This window comes from Monodon monoceros, unplaced genomic scaffold, assembly GCF_005190385.1.
Source record: "Monodon monoceros isolate NGI ecotype Baffin Bay Population unplaced genomic scaffold, NGI_Narwhal_1 Super_Scaffold_3, whole genome shotgun sequence".
NCBI lineage: Eukaryota > Metazoa > Chordata > Mammalia > Artiodactyla > Monodontidae > Monodon > Monodon monoceros.
The window spans coordinates 75,706,985-75,723,806 of NW_021703780.1; the positions used below are offsets into that span (position 1 = coordinate 75,706,985).

Genomic DNA, 16,822 nt, shown 5'->3' on the forward strand with positions numbered 1-16,822 from the left:
GGCGCTGCTCTTTACTCTGACTGCATGCCGCTGTGGTGTGCCCAGCTGCTGGGATGTATACCTCCTATCCCGACCACGCCCTCCTGGGCCTCTCATGGGCTTCTGTTTAAATCTATCTTAATCAGTGACCAGCCCCTGGTATTGGGTTTTTGAATTCCCCACATCTCTAGCGCATAACCAAGCTTCAATTTTCATGTCAGTTTTATTACTTTAAGTCCTTTCACAAACACGTAAGCAGAATGATAGCTGGTTGGCAAATGGTACCTGCAAAATCCTTGGAACACAATCCATTCCCTTCCACTGGTTAAACATTCCCCTAGTCAGAGTTAAATGGCCCAGCTCCTTCCTAAGTGGTCAGATTTTCTGAGATAGTGGTGTCCAAGCAATTTAGTTTAATAGGCAATGGGGCTCAGCACATACCCACTTGCCAATAAACATTTCCTATACAAACCATTGGTTTGATCTGCAAAATAAAACTACAGTTTACCTATTCTTTTTATCCTACTTGAGATTACTTAATTGGTCATTCCTCTAAAACCTTAAGAAACTGAAGACAATCATAAAATTTCTACTCTCTGGTTAATTTAAATGTTATGCTAAACACTAAAACTGACTCAACGTGAGTTGATCGTTTGAAGGTCCCCTACAGTAACGGCTTACACCTCCTGGGTATGGTTGTTAATGAACGTGTAAGTGCATGATTCAGAGAATCTGAAAGATCTGATGCCTTTAAGAGGTATGTGAGGCCAGTAAAACCTCTTAGACCAGAATCACCCAGCGTGAGTCTAGGAAGGTTTTGAACTGTACTGGAAATTCTATTAGAAAAGGATAAGGCAATGACCCTATCCTGATGGTTTAGCAAATGCAAATACAGTAATCATAAGAATTGAGGAAGCTTATATAGTAAATATCAAAGTCAGGTATTTTAATAATCTCTCATATTTCTTTGGCTTTTCTTCCATGTCGTTCTCCGAAGATCAACTTTTATCTATTTTTATTTTTAAATATTTTAAGAAATGAATGGGGTGGGTCCAAAATTACCGCTTGGAGGAGGAACACTTACCCAGAATGCTTCATGTTTTGAGGCTTATCCATTCGGACAGCAAGTTTGATTTTGAGGTCTTGATCGGGGCAGTTTTTGGAGACTGTCATTTTGTGCCACTCTGACTGTTTGGGGCTGTTGGGGGTGGGATGGAGAATAACCTGCAGGAAAAAAGGACAATCATATTAGCCAGAAAATAGGAACACTGTTATGGGCATGTTTTCATAGACGAGAAACTTGGCTGCTGAGAATTGAGGGTCTCATCCGTGTCCCACAGCCAGCGGGAAGGCAGTTAAATGAAGTGGAGGTCTGGGCATCGGACTCAGATCCAAGGCTCCACCTACCAGGGCTGGCTGGTGCCAAGCAGCCCGGGCTGAGGACAAAAATGGCATTCTTTGCTCTCTTCTCTCTCTCTCTGGCTAATTCTGTAAGAGTAGGGATCACAATTTCTGTAATCCTGCTTTTGTACTTTTCTAAAGTTCAGAAGTACTAAAACAACACTGAGCTGAGAATGTATTCCACACATTGCTCTCCTCAAATAAGAAGATGGATGTATAAGAGAAAGAAGTGTCCTTCTATATTAGACAGAACCTCTAGTCTACTCTTTTTTCCATTCATCAGGATTTCTTCTGCTATGTCAAGAGGAGAAATCCTTCCAAGGCTGAAGGGGAAGAGGGAAGGGGCAATATCTGATGAGAAATGTGAGACTTAGAGGTGAGAAGGAACATGCTTAGGGTCCCACATTTCAATGTGATTTCACCTGGACTTGACACCTTATCACACAGCACCCAACCCTGTCCTGGCCCAGAGGGAAGCACATGCAGCTTGAAGAAGGACCTGTTCTTAGGAAATGCCTTTCACCAGGGTGCTTCAGAGTCGGTGCTATGACTTGCATCTTTGTCCCAGTTCTCACAGTCACAGATGCTGTAAATGAACCCAGAAGGGGACCCACTTCTCCAGTAAATCCACTTTTTCAGGATGCGACGAAAGACTTCTCACTCAGGAGCCACGTGGGGTCTAGGAAATGTGCATTCAAGGAGGAGCGAAATATTTGGAAAATCCCCTAAACGAAGGGAATGTGGACGAGATACAGGCACAACCAAAGCTGGGCCTGCTAAGATCTGTTTCTGCGGTGGCACTGTGCCCTGCTTTGGTGCAGGCTGTCTGTTTTTTCCAGGCACAGGGAAGGCAGGCTCCTTTCCTGGGTTTCTTTCACCTCTGCAGAGGGACAGGAGGGGCTCAGAGTCTCAGGGGTGGACACTCGAGCCTTCTAGGTGCTGTGTCGACCTCACCGCCATCATGCAAGCTTGGCCTGTGCTTAGAGAGTAGACACACACGGCTTTCTGTGTGATTGTGGAACAAGGGCTTTGAGAAGAGTAAAAGATCACGGCAGGAAAATGAAATCAGCCCACTTGATGTGCCTTTTTGCTTGCGCTGAGTTTTGACCCCTTCTGATTCCAGGCCCAACCCTCTTTCTTCCACTAAATTCCCTCTCTTCGATGAAAAAAAATTTGTATATTCTTGCTAAACCCAACATTTGAGGCTTCTCAAGGTCTAATGACACGATTAAAATACAAGAAGGCTTGATTTTTCAAACCGGAGGCTGCCAACTTTTTTTTTGATCCTGCCCTACTTCAGTAAAATATTTTTGAGCAACGAGCCAAATATCTTTAAATAGATCACTAGTAATATAAAAATATATCAATATAATGTATAAATATCAGTCAAATATATATCCATGTATCTTTTACATGATGTATGTTTACTTTGTATTAATATACTGCATTATTACATATCTCATAAAACATACACAAATATAGAAGTTTTAAAAAGATGGGCTAAAGATAAAGAACTCTATTTTTATTTTTAAAAATTCATTTATTTATTTTTTTGGCTGCGCCGCGCTGCTCGCAGAATCTTAGTTCCCCGACCAGGGATCGAACCCGTGCCCCCTGCAGTGGAAGTGCGGCGTCCTAACCACTGGACTGCCAGGGAATTCCCAAAAAACGCTATTTTAAAATATCTTGGTAACTGTGGTGGCTTTGTACTATTGTTTGCCATATGTGATGGTACCATATATATGTAAGGCAAGGCTCATTGTTGAGGATACTGGATGCAAATCCGTGGTTCAAGCGGACTTGTAGACAATCTCAAAACATTTTCATTGACCTCTCATCCTGAGTGCACCCGCACTGTTTTTATCTCGTGACATGGATGGCAGAACTACTTGTTAGCAGGACTGATGTCCCCTCTACCATTTTCACGTTGTTTGCCAGGCTTGCAATACCAGTATTATCTTCAGATCATAGCTCTGCTGTAATAGTCTTCTTGGCCAGTTATTCATTTTGTGAGGGTTAATTTAGTTGAAATTCTATCATAAAATGTAACAGTTCACGTGACTGGCACTAGCGAACTGTGATATGTCTTAGGATGCTGGAAGGAAATGAGTAAGTCAGGGTGCCACCGGGTCGTGGAGACCTCTTGTGTTATCTCTCGAGATAACACCTGCCCCTGCGTGTCACCTTGTATCATGTTCCGTATCCTGAGACCCCAGACTGTGGAAGATGGAGAGGAAGGACTTGCCGATCTCAGTGTAGCTGACCTTCTCTGCTGTGCTAGTTTGGGCTGAGAGGTGGGGCTGGGTCGGTGGGTGATATGTTGGGAAACGAGGAAGGGGAGGAACTGGTAAGAGAAACCCCACCAGGGCCAGAACAGCAGTAGGTAAGGCCCAGGGCCTCCTTCTGCTTCTGCTCGCTTGGCAAATTCAAAGCGGGTGGGGCGCTCTGGGCACCCGGAGCTTGTTAACAGGCCATCCACCATATGGGTCCTGGGCGCGTTTCCCACCGGCAACATAGTGTCCATTAGCCGACACAAATGGCCGCAGCTCACTACTGACCGCTCCACCAAGGCTTCTTCCCCCATGTGGTCGCTCCCCGGGGACACCTCCCCTCTAGGGTGGATGGAGAGATGAGGTCACCGTAGTCCTCCTCCATCTTCATCCCCACTCTGCCATGTACCCGACGGGCCAGCGACTCCTTTGTAAGTGTCAGCCCCGCTGGATTATTAGGGTCCTTATGGGTGCACGTGAGTCCCGAGCAGTCCACACACCTCATCTGGGCATTCCAGGCTGCTAGTTGAGCACTCTGTCATCTCAGCCGAGGCCCACGTGTGCTGTGCTTTGATGTGGTGATGATGATATGGGCAGACAACCCATTCTCAGCAGTAAGCTGTATGTCAGCCAGCCCCAGCTTCTCTTAGTTACCTGGGCATTTGGGCAGGTCCTTCTGGCGGACGGTTTTACCCTGAGGCTTTACCTGGCTGATCCTCTCAAGCACTTAGCCTCCATGTCTCTCCTTACCTCTGCATTCCCCCGGGAAGGCGTGCCTGCTTTTCAGGCTAGATTATGTCCCCTTGCTGTGTGCTTCCCAGGTGTCCTTTCTCTAGCAGGGCACTCACCACACTGCATTGTAATTTCTGGTTTTATGTCTCTATTCCTTACGTTCTGTGTGGTTAAGGATTTTTGACTGTCATTATTCTTGTTTGCTCTCTGCATAGCGCAAATGAATGGACACAGTGGGCCCGTAACCCTATTTGATGAGTACAAGGTTGAGAGTATTGCACTGCTATCAAGAGTGTAGAGGAACAGTCACTCTCTCATGCCTTTTGTGAAATTATAATTGGTGTATACTCTTTAGGGGACAATTTGGTAGTATCTGTCAAAATTCAAATTCCATTCAGCAAGATACTTTTTTGAAATTTATCCTATATATATACACATACACACACACACACACACACAGAGACATATGTGCAAAGAAAAAAACTCAAGGTTATTCATAGAGGCATTGTTTATACAGCCAAAGACTGGAAACAATCTAAATAAATTATGATATATCTACACAGTGTATGTAGCTATGGAAACAAAAGGGAAGTCAGTATGGGCTGATACAGACTAATCTCCAAATATCCGGATATTTCAAGCAAAGTGCAGAGCAGTATGCATACAGTAACTTCCAACTATGCTCCCTTTCTCTTTTATTTTAAGAGGGATATATACAAATATGCTTGTATATGCTATGCTTGTACATGCATAGAATATTTCGGGAAGAATGCCCAGTAAATTGAAAACAACGTTTTTCTCTGGGAAAAGATACTCAAGTCAGTTGGGTGGGATCATTAGTTTTCACTATATATCCATTTTGATTATTTTTTTTTTACTATATGCATGAGTTATTTTTCAGTTCAAAGGTTAACAAAAAGGAAACATAAAAATAAAAATGGAACAAACTAAATACTGGTTGCGTGAATGAACACAGCACCAGAATCTTGAATGTGTCTATGTCCTGCTAAACTTGGGAAAAATCAGCACGTAGAAACACTTTTCCAAGGGGTCCAAGGAATCACTTTAAAAAAAGAGCACTTTTGGGCTTCCCTGGTGGCGCAGTGGTTAAGAATCCGCCTGCCAGTGCAGGGGACACAGGTTCGAGCCCTGGTCCGGGAAGATCCCACATGCCGCGGAGCAACTAAGCCTGTGCGCCACAACTACTGAGCCTGTGCTCTAGAGCCCGCGAGCCACAACTACTGAGCCCGCGTGCCACAACTAGTGAAGCCTGTGCGCCTAGAGCCTGTGCTCTGCAACAAGAGAAGCCACCGCAATGAAAAGCCCACGCATTGCAATGAAGAGTAGCCCCCACTCGCCACAACTAGAGAAAGCCCATGCGCAGCAACAAAAGACCCAATGCAGCCAAAGACAGATAGATAGATAAATAAATTTATAAAAAAAAAAAAAAAAAAAAAAAAGAGCCCTTTTGTCCCCCAGCCGCTGTCTGTGGAGGTGCTGCCAGCAGAGGGCGCCGGTCCCACCAGCACAAGGGCCAGGCAGGCGGGCTCCACCGCAAAGGTGGAAAGTTTTCTGTGGCAGGAAGTATAAACTAGTATCTGGGGGAATGTGTCATGAGACTGGAGGAAAGTATGATTTGTTAAGAGATTAATGGCAAGCTCGTGGCCTTCACCCCAACAGCAGAGCCAAGATTTTTATTTTTGCATAGGGACAACGCAGTGTAGTAAAAACAGAGATGACGTGGCATCATTCCTGGCAAGTCACTTACCTCCTCTGGGCCCCAGTGTAGTGGTCTGTACAGGAGGAGTAATAACTGGACCTTCCTCATAGGATTCAGATAAAGAATCAGTGAGGGGCTGCACACAGAGCCCTCAGGACAGTAGCCTGGCCAGTGGTAAACATGCAACTGTGCATGGGCCCCAACTAACTGGGTGGCTCTGGGGGTGTGTTTCCTGCCTTCCACGGGAATCAGTTTTTCCTCTATAAAGGAAAAGGCTTTGACTAGCCCAGTGTGTTTTAACTTTTTCGAGTGGAAACAGCTTTGAGAAGCTGGTGAATGCTTTGGATTAGCAAGTCCAGAAAAATGCACATACGCCCCTCCCCCCAACATGTGTAAACGGTTTCAAGGGGCTCCTGAGACCCATGGAGTGGACTCAGGTTGATGGTTCCTGGACTTGCCTCTTCTAACACTGATATTCTAGGTCTCTGAGACTCTCCTGATTCCTGATTCATGTCTTCATGGAAAAAGAAAGGTTTGAAGAAAAAGGAAAGGCAGGGTCCTTCCCCCACTCTGTGTGTCTCTCTTTCCCTAAGGACAGAAGTGAGTATTTGTCATTTCTCAAAGATAATGGGTAAAGCTCTTCTTTTCTTTCATTCCCTCCTTTTTTTGTGGGGGGCACTCTTTTTGCTATCAGCCTTGTTTACCTTTTGTTTTACTTCCATCTGCGGTCTAGGTCCTAGTAATATGATCCCAGGTCAGCTCTATAGATGAAAGCCAGATTAAGGAATTGAGAAAACAAAGGAAGGGGACTTCCCTGGTGGCACAGTGGTTAAGAATCTGCCTGCCAACGCAGGGGACACGGGTTCGTGCCCCGGTCCGGGAAGATCCCACATGCCGCGGAGCAACTAACCCTGTGCGCCACAACTACTGAGTCTGTGCTCTGGAGCCCGTGAGCCACAACTACTGAGCCCATGTGCCACAACGACTGAAGCCCATCCGCCTAGAGCCCGTGCTCCGCAACAAGAGAAGCCACCGCAATGAGAAGCCCGCACACCGCAACGAAGAGTAGTCCCCGCTCGCCACAAGTAGAGAAAGCCTGTGCACAGCAATGAAGACCCAACGCAGCCAAAAATAAACAAATAAATTAATTAAAAACAAAAGAAAGTGTGGTTAATGTGTTCTTGCTGGTGTTCTTAGGTGTGTGTACCTGTGTGCTTGCTTTGGGATATTCTGTCATTTTTCTACAGATGCTGTATCAGAGGCTCAGAGAGGTTAAATGTATTGGCTAATGTCGCACAGCTTTCAGAAGGGATCATGCATTCAACCAGTAGAAATGAAATTTATTAAGTCTATGTGCTGGGCTCTGGGTATAGGAATAGGGTGGTGAACAAAATAATTTTAAGTTTCACGGTCATGGTATCTCCCTTGCAATGGGAAGAGGGAGGGTGGCAGGGGCAAAAAGGGGGTAGGGCATTAACAGGTACAAACCACTATGTATAAAATAAGATATAAGGATATATTGTGTAACACAAGGAATACAGCCAATATTTTATAATAACTGTAAAAATATTGAATCACAACATTGCATACCTGAAACCAGTAACATATTGTAAATTGACTACACTTTAATTTTAAAAAAGGAAAAAAATAGGTTTCTCTCCCATGGAGTTTTCCAGTCCAGTGGGGGAGACAGAAGCCAAAATTTCTGTAAATTCTCTCTGTCTCATTGGTGATAGGTTCGGTGGAGGATGTGAATGGGGAGGAGCTGAAGTAGTAAACGAAGGCGGATGGGCAGTCAGTCAGCAAAGGGCTCTCCGAGGAGGAGGTGGCATTTACATAGAGAAGCAAGTAGCCTTTGGAAGAGTTGGGCAGTGGGGAGAGTGCTCCAGGCAGAGACGAAGCCACAACTACTGAGATGAAAAAGAATTCGGTTTATTTGAGGGACTAAAATTTGGCCAGCGATGCTGGTGCATACTGGATGAGGGGAAAGGCGACAGCAAATGAGGCTAGCGAGGTGGGCAGGAGCCAGATCACCCGAGAGTCTGTGGGCTGTGCTACAGAGTTCAGGTTTTACTACAAGCGGTATGGAGTCACAGAAGCATTTTAAGCTAGCAAGGAACAAATCCAACTTGTGTTCTGAAAATCTGTTTGGTACAGAGTCAAAAGCTGAGATGTAAGAAGATATTATAAAGGAAATTATTCAGATAAGAATTATTGGGGACTTTCCTGGCAGTCCAGTGGTTAAGACTCTGTGCTTCCAAATGCAGGGGGCGCGGGTTCAAACCCCGGTCGGGGAAGTAAGATCTAAGATCCCATATGCCGCACAGTGTGGCCCCCCAAAAAACAGACTACTAGAAAATTTTGGGACTTCCCTCATGATCCAGTGGTTAAGACTCTGCCCTCCCAACGCAGGGGGCCTGGGTTCGATCCCTGGTCGGGGAACTAGATCCCGCATGCATGCCACAACTAAGAGTCTGCATGCTGCAACTAAAAGAGCCCGTGTGCTGCAACTAAGACCCGGCACAGCCAAATAAATAAATATTTTTTTTAAAAAAAGAATTATTATCCCAGTGGTACTCAAAGGGATTGGTACCACCCCTTGAGATGTTTCAGAAATTTGGGAGACATTTTTGGTTGACAAAATAATTGGTGCTGGGCTCTGCTGGTATTGAACGGGCGGGGCCCAGGGATACTAATCACCCTACAGTGAGCGAGCTACTCCTCAACGATGAGGAATCGTACAACCCACCTGATTTTTGAATATTCCCACAAGATATGAACGGAGGTAGAAAAAACTGCTGGTGATTGAGTCTAGCTCCTAAATCTTTTTTACATATACACGATAAGCGTGTGTGGCACTTTTCCAGGGAAATCAAGGAAACTTTGTTACCAAGATTGGTTTACTGTTTCAGTAAATTACTGATACTTGGGTTTTTGAGCCCCCGTCCTCTGCAGGGGACTTTGTCACCTGCACAGTGATTCTCCATACAGGAAAAGTAAAGACTCCTTCCTTGGGTCTTCAGTACAGTTGTGGTTGAATCTTTACATTTTGAAACTATTATAATTTCCCTTTTATGTATCTTTTATATTATGTCACTGTGCTGATTTTAAAATTGTTAGGGTGTCGGTTTGTTAAATTATATAATACTTTTGCTTCACGATAGAAGGGGTATTGCACATCCTTGCTCTCAAGGGTGTCTGGGGCTCATGGTGCTAAGAACTCCTGATCTATCTTCTGCAATGCACACAGATTTAAAGAGGGGAAACTGAGGCTTGGCGAGGTTGGGGGTCTTGCCCAAGGTCACACAATCAATGAAGAGTAGAGCCAGGGGGTTTCCCTGGTGGCGCAGTGGTTGAGAGTCCGCCTGCCGATGCAGGGGACACGGGCTCGTGCCCCGGTCCGGGAAGATCCCACATGCAGCTGAGCGGCTGGGCCCGTGAGCCATGGCCGCTGAGCCTGCGCGTCCGGAGCCTGTGCTCCGCAACGGAAGAGGCCACGGCAGTGAGAGGCCCGTGTACCGCAAAAAAAAAAAAAAAAAAAAAAAAAAAGAGTAGAGCCAGGGAGTCAAACCTCGAACCTGGGCTTATCAGAAATTGGCAATACTGCCTCTCGGGACCCGGGGACTCCGGCCCTCCACAGCTTCTTGTGATGGAGAATCCTTGTGATGGGGATCACTTACCCGTCCCAGTTCCTTGTCCTCCAAGGCCAGGACTCCTGTGCTCTCTGTGAACAGCTTCACCTTCACAGCGGGCAGTGCGTGGGTCGTAGAGAAGTCACCCTGGGTGCCCCAGCTGCAGACAGAATCAGAGAGGTCAGTGCGGAGACTTCCGCCTTGACAACGCTAAACTTAGCCCCGCCTTCTTCCTGGGTCGGGTGAATGCAGGGTTAACCCGAGGCATCGAGGCATTGAGGCAGCAAGGCATGCTGGCTGTCACATCCCCCTCCCCTCCCAAGCTGCCAGAATGACAAAAAGTGTTAATTATCTTGTTAGGCAAATGCAAGACAGATGCTCAGAAAGTTGCCAGGGGTCTTCACAGAGCACTAGAAGGAATCACTTGGAATTAGCATGAAATCGAGTTGGTGAGAAATTTGCCCCATGCATTTGCTATCCCTACAAACTATTCCAGGGTAACCACTAATATTTCCTTGTAGCCTTTCCAAGAATCCCTAGTTCTTGGAAACCGCTGTTCTAGAGTTTGAGATGGAGCTTCATTCGGCAGGAGCTAACACCTGACTTTACAATGAGACCTCAATAGTAGTGGGAAGGGAGGGAGCCCCATTTCCACTGGCATTCAAAGTTATGTTGAATAGAGCAATGGATGAAGCTTAGTTTAGCTCTGTTAAAGAGGAACAAAGGTCGAAGGATGTGATGTGGGAAACGCCCTTCCCCACTCACTGGTCTCTGGGAATCACAGTACATCTCCCAAGAGGAGAGCCTGGCCTACCTAGCATCTGGGTAGAGTGCCAGTCTGAGCTGACATGAGCCCCTGATGGGCCCCTCAGATGTGATCTTTTCATCATGATTCTTACGGAGCCATCTCCATCCACTCTGTACCTGAAATCAGCATGATCTTCAGGAAGTATCAACTGGATTGCGTTAAGCCCCTGCCCTAAACCCTTCCACGGCACCTGTTCCATTGCACTGCGCACAATCCAGACCCCTTGGTGTGGTCTCCCACTCATCCACTCGAGTGTCATGGGCCTCCTGATTGCGCTACCTCAGAGCTGTTGCATGCACAGTTCCTTCTGTTGGCAATGCTTCTCCCCACCCTTCTCTTCACCCGCTACCTCTCTGGGGCTCAGGCAGAGCTGAGAACATGTCCCTTGATCTCCCAGTCTCAATTTTCTTCCAGTGTTAAACTCTCTTGAACATACTGCTTAATTTTCTGTCCTAGCAATCATTGGATTTGTAATGATTGATTTACTTACATGATTGTTTAACAGCTAAATCCTCTAGTATTCTGTAAGCTCCATAAGGGCATGGACTGTGTGTTTTGTTTATATTGCATTACCACAGTACTTAGCACACAGAAGACACGTAATAAATATTTGTTGAATAAATAAATTGTGCCAACATATATTCTTTTACAGAACTAGGAAACAGGAATAGATATAATTTTGTATAGAAACTTTTTTTTTTCACTTTGCCTACGTAACGGCCAATTTCCATATTCTAAGTTACTCATTTGATATTATTTTTAATGACTATAATGTTACACCTGATGGATGCATAATTTATTTAACCATTGTTCTATTATTGAGATTGGGCTGGACATTACTTTTTAATTTCATCTGTGTTTATTTCCTTGGGAAGTGGAGAGTTAGATGGGAGATCGTTTCTTCGTTCATTCGTCAACGAACATGATGGTGCTCCTACAGTGCTGCAGGGGCTGTGCTCATCAGTGAAAACCTGCACGGCTTGGGACACCCATTCCCAAAATGCTTTCCACACAGTTGGTGACTGTCCTCCTACCATCTGGGCAAAGGAGTGCAAATCACATGGCTTCTTGCCCACTCTGGGTGTCCCCATTCACTTTTTCTTCTGGCCAATTTAATCGCTGCCGTTCTCATGGGCCTTTCCTTGATTAACAGCAGGCTTGACTATTTTACTCTGTGTTCATTGGCTGTTTGTATTTCCTCTTTTGTAAATGATGGAAGCCTGACTTCTAGTGTCAAGGTTGCACTCAATCGAATAAATCCCATTAACTAAACTCAAAGACCTGAGGACTCTAGACTGTGGGTAAGAGAGCGCCAGAAGGAGATAAGGGGGTGCCCAGCTCCATGGGGATCCAAGTGTGCAAGAACCACTGAGAAAGCACAACACTCGCAAGAGAGAAAGGGAGAGGACACGGAGAGAACACGAGACAGGGCGAGAAGCAACAGGTTTCAAACACAACAGCGAAAGGTGAGATGTACACATGGAAGCTCCTAATTTTGGACATCAGCCACAGCAGCAAGCTCCTAGGATAGGGGAACCCTTGTCCTAGCAAAGGCAATGTGACAAGGCATAAGGTTTTGAACCCAGCATTCTTAGTTCAAATCCTGATGAGTCACTTACAAACTGCAGGACTTGGGGCAAGTTAATTAACATCCCTGAACCTCAGTTTCCTGAGCTATAAAATAATATCATTTCACAGAATACTTATAAAGAGTAAATAGCAGCAGGCTTGGAGCAGCATAAGAGTCCCCCAAATTTTGGCTACCTTTCCTTCCCCAAATAAGGATACACAAGATGTATTCTAGTAACAGTGATAATCACTTATATTTTGCGTTATCCATTCAACACATATTTATTAAGCACCTACTGAGTATCTGACGCTTCGCTGGGCAAGCAAGATGGACATTACCCTTCCTATTACGCAGGGTAAGAGGTAAAACAGTTCATATTGTACCCATTTCACAGATGAGAAAACTGAGAAAGAACCTCAAGACCTTGTCCATTTTATTCCAGTGAACTGTGATCAAGCTGGGCTGGAACACAAACCTCTTAATTCCCAGTTTATAGCTCTTGCTGCTATTACTGTCATGATTATCAATAACACACATGACCAATGATTAACAATTTTGGCAAAAAACATGATCATTACTTTACTGTTCATGGTTAATTGTGCTATGAATCTCTTTGGGCATTTCTCATGCTTGGTCATGGAGATAAGGAAGATTCCTGCCGGAAACAAAGAGAGTTCTGGAATGAGATGCTCTGACGCTAAGCCATAAAGAGGCCTTAATCGCAGGTCCCTGGGAATTTCCCACACTGGATCCCTGTGACACCGTCCTTGAAACTGGTTTACAGGGATTTTCTGGCCTGTTCAGTGGGCACGAACCCAGTCTGCCTGAACCCCTGCGGCTACCCAAGGATGCTCAGCTCATAATGCGTTCAACATGACTCAGACCGTGGGGCAGGGCGAGGTCTCTGAGACCCCATCAGCTGGATGGAGTTGAAGCCACTGGAGGCTGCCCTGACAACCCCTGTGCATTTGGACAGTGAGTTGCTTTTCCTTTCCACCAGGCCTGCAGCTGTGCTCTTGGCTTCCTACCATGGCCCTTGGCTCACCTCAAGTTGCTAGGTCGCTACTGAATCCCAATTTATCCACCAGATTTCAAGATGGCTACCTGGCGCAGTGGAGCAAGCAAAAAAAGAAAGTCTAATCAGGACCAGCTATGTCATTCTCAGGGCCCAGTGCAAAACGAAAATGTGGGCTCCTTGTTCAAAAAGCAGGAAAAAGTGCCATTCAAGATACTAAAATACAGTGTTTTCCTTTCTCGGAGGATTTCCTTTGCTCAAACACATGCTCATTATTCCATCAGACCCCACTTAACTGACTCGAGCTCAAAGATCAAATAATTAAGAATGTCACGACGGCAACGCAGAGCATGAAACCAAATGGCCTGAGCGTGGGACCTGTGCGGCCCCAGCGGTCGCAAGCTCGTGAATCGGGCTCTGAGCCCAAGGCCACCCAGTCTGTTTAGCGTGGCCAGAGGATGGGCCATGCAGGGGAGGTCGCTACAGTCACAGGACTCTGTGAAAACCACTCCTGCCTTCTTTTGGTCAATGCTTCCTATTCATAGGAGGCCCAAGGAGATTTAGTTATCAGCACTTTCCCTGCCCCTGTCCCCTTTCGGAAAAAAATCATGAAAATGTCCACTTTTTGTCTTTTTCCGGCCATGGAAAGACCTGACTATAACAAAAACAGCTAATATTTCTTCAGAGCTTCCTATGTGCCAGGCACACATTCCCATCTCCAAAATGTTAGATGGTCATACGTGTATTTTGTCCTTTTAAGCCCTCTTGGCCATCCTGTGAAACGCTTATAACTATCACCCCCATAGTTACTGATGAGGAAACTGAGGCTCAGAGAGCAGGTTAGTCATGTGTCCAAGGTCACAGGGAGCAAAGGGCAATCTGACTCCACAACCCAAACTCTTAGCCATGCCGCCATGTTGCCTTGCTCCCAAATGCCACAACCTGCTCCTCTGTGTCTGGATCCAGTGAGTATCAATTACCTCCGGAACTCAACTGGAAAGTTCTGTTTCAAAACGGATGGGACTCTGGGCTGCTCTAGATTTATTTCACACGCTCAATATACTTCACAGAGCGCTACGTAACCTGCAGACAAATCAGTCCGTGGTGGAACCTTGGCCTTTTGGTGGAGCCACGTAATGATAAATGAATCTATTTCTCATTGTCGCCTTCTTCTCTGCTCATTTCTTTTCCTTTGCTGAGCACTGGCTGTGGCTATTTAAATGAAAATCTCCTTTAAAAGTTTCCCAGGACTGAAATAAAATTTTGCTTTGATTTGAAAAGACCAGAGGTTGATAGTATTTATGGCAAGGAGCAGTTGGGAAGGTTAACTAACTTCTCTCTGAACATAAAGTACCTAAAGTCAAGTGGGTGAGGCGTCTCACTTCCCTGATCTTATCGTATCTGCTGCTACACTCACACTGTACAGCTAGCTCACAAAAGCACTAAAAATAGTCACCAATTATCCAGTGCTTATGGTTTGCCAGGCCCTGGGATGAGGGCTTTTCATGGGTTATCTCATTTAATCCTTCTGACAGTTCTGCAAGATATATCCTGATTATCCCCACTTTATCAATGGAGAAACTAGGACTTGGAGAGGTTAAGTAACTGGGCCAGGGTTTCAAACTATCACAGAGCTGGGCTTCAAACTCAGAGTTTCTGACCTGAAAGCCCATGCATTAAACCATAGAGCTTTACTGCTTCTCTGTAGCTCATAACACAGTATTAGAGTGTAGTGTGACAATTATGTGTGTGTGTATCTGGCTCTCTCTCTAGATGGTTAATACCCTGGGGCAAGGAGCATAGTGTGTGTGTGTGTGTGTGTGTGTGTGTGTGTGTGTGTGTGTGTGTGTGTTAAATCTACTGTACCAAGCACAGGGCGGCACACAATAAATATTTGTTTAATGACTAGGAAGATGTGACAAATTCAGAATACTCATGTCACCAGATTCAGGGGATTGTGGAGAGATGCCACACAGGAAATATCCAAGAGTGTGACTGTCCCCTTTAAGCCAAAGTGAGGGTTTACCTCCTTGAGGATCAGATGTTTTGTCAGAGCACACCAACTCTGAAGTGTACAGAGTGGCTGGCAGCATGAAGAGGGGACCCAGACGACATAGCAGCAAGGACGGCATTCTGAGAAGCAGGGCGTAGGTCTTTGAAGGTCAAGGAGTGGTTAGCTCATGAGGCCAAGAGCTGGAAGAAATGTGGATGCTGACAGTATAATGTTGGAAAGCACCACTGAGTTACAAAATGAACTACTGTTATTATTTTTGCTCTTTTCAACCAGAAGCAACACAGGCACAGACTACGGAAATGCAGTCACCCACAGTGGCACCTCCAAAAATGAAGGAACATGTATTGACACATGTGTGCTCATTCCAAATCAAATACCTTTTGCAAGAGGCTGGAGAACAAAGAGAAGAACAGTCCAGCTGACGAACCTACATGTGCACATGGTGTTGGATGAAGCTCTGACTTCCACTGCTGAGGGCTCAGACCTCTACTATGCCCTGCATTTAGAGAACACTTCCTGAATGTCTACGACGTGCAAATCACTGTGTTAGGTGCTGCTGTGGACCCAAAGATGCATGAGATATCAGCGCTGCCCTTATGGATGTGATATTCTACTTAGGGTGATGTCACGTCCAGAAATGATAACAGTTGTTAGGTGTGAGCTGAAGCCTTGGCTTTCACATCTGTAACTGGGGATAAGAATAGTACTGACCCCAGAGAGTCGATGGAAGGATAAGTAGGAGATACACTATTGCATATACAGTGTTCAACACAATACCCAGCACGTGGAAAGCACCAAAGAAAGTAAGTCTTTCATTTTAGGATTATAGACCAGGGGTTGGTAAACTAAGGTCTACGAGTCAAGTGTGGCTGACTACATGCTTATGTATGGCTGATGAACTAAGAATGTTTTTTTTACATTTTTAAGTGACTGAAAATAATTAAAAGAAGAGTAATATTTTGGGACACATGAAAATTACATGAAATTCAAATTTCAATGCCCATCAATAAAGTTTTATTAGGACACAGCTATGCCCATCTATTTATTGATACAAATCGCCTTTTGCACTTCAAAAGCAGAGGTGAGCAGTTACGACAGAGACCTTATGGCCAACAAGCCTCAATTATTTACTTTCTGGTCCTTTACTGAAAATGTCTGCTGACCCCTGCTATATACACAGTTAAATCGCCGGCTCATGGGAGTACTTTTATTTTCATTAGCAGATGAGAAGTACGTATGCTCACCAGAGCGCAGCCACAAAGATAAACTGTAAACATGCACTTACAAGGAGAGCTCACCCCATGGCGATTCAATGTGCTGCTCTAAATTCTTCCTGGAGCTCTTGCTAGCACTCTTGGTGTACTGGAAAACCGGGGATTGTGTATCACAGCATTTCAGACACGTGGTGCCCAAATGCTGCTTCCAGATCCACTTGAGCTGGCTGACTCATTCAGTCACACTACATCATTATTAATATCAAATAATAAACAAGAGTAACAGATAATTCATATTTGGGGGAGGGTTAGGTGATTTTTAAAGTCACAGCACATTATTTCTCCGAACCTGCTCCATAGGGCCACTGCTTTGAAAGTGAATACTTTGATCTGGGGGAGAAAATAAGGGAGAGGGATGTGCTTGGGTGGAGGGAGGGAGAAATCTACGGGCAAAGCAACCTTCTACT

At 45.2% G+C, this 16,822-nt stretch overlaps 1 protein-coding gene across 16 annotated transcripts in view; it reads right to left on the reverse strand.

Moving 5' to 3' along the window:
- Window positions 1-16,822, reverse strand: part of CADPS (calcium dependent secretion activator) — a 479,603-nt gene that overhangs the window by 186,311 nt on the left and 276,470 nt on the right. For all 16 annotated transcript variants that reach the window (XM_029242782.1, XM_029242794.1, XM_029242791.1 and 13 more), the window contains exons 8-9: window positions 9,783-9,894; window positions 1,064-1,203 (exon numbers count right to left, since the gene is read on the reverse strand). In XM_029242782.1, coding sequence (XP_029098615.1) covers window positions 1,064-1,203; window positions 9,783-9,894 — 252 coding nt within the window. The remainder of the gene's footprint in view (window positions 1-1,063; window positions 1,204-9,782; window positions 9,895-16,822) is intronic.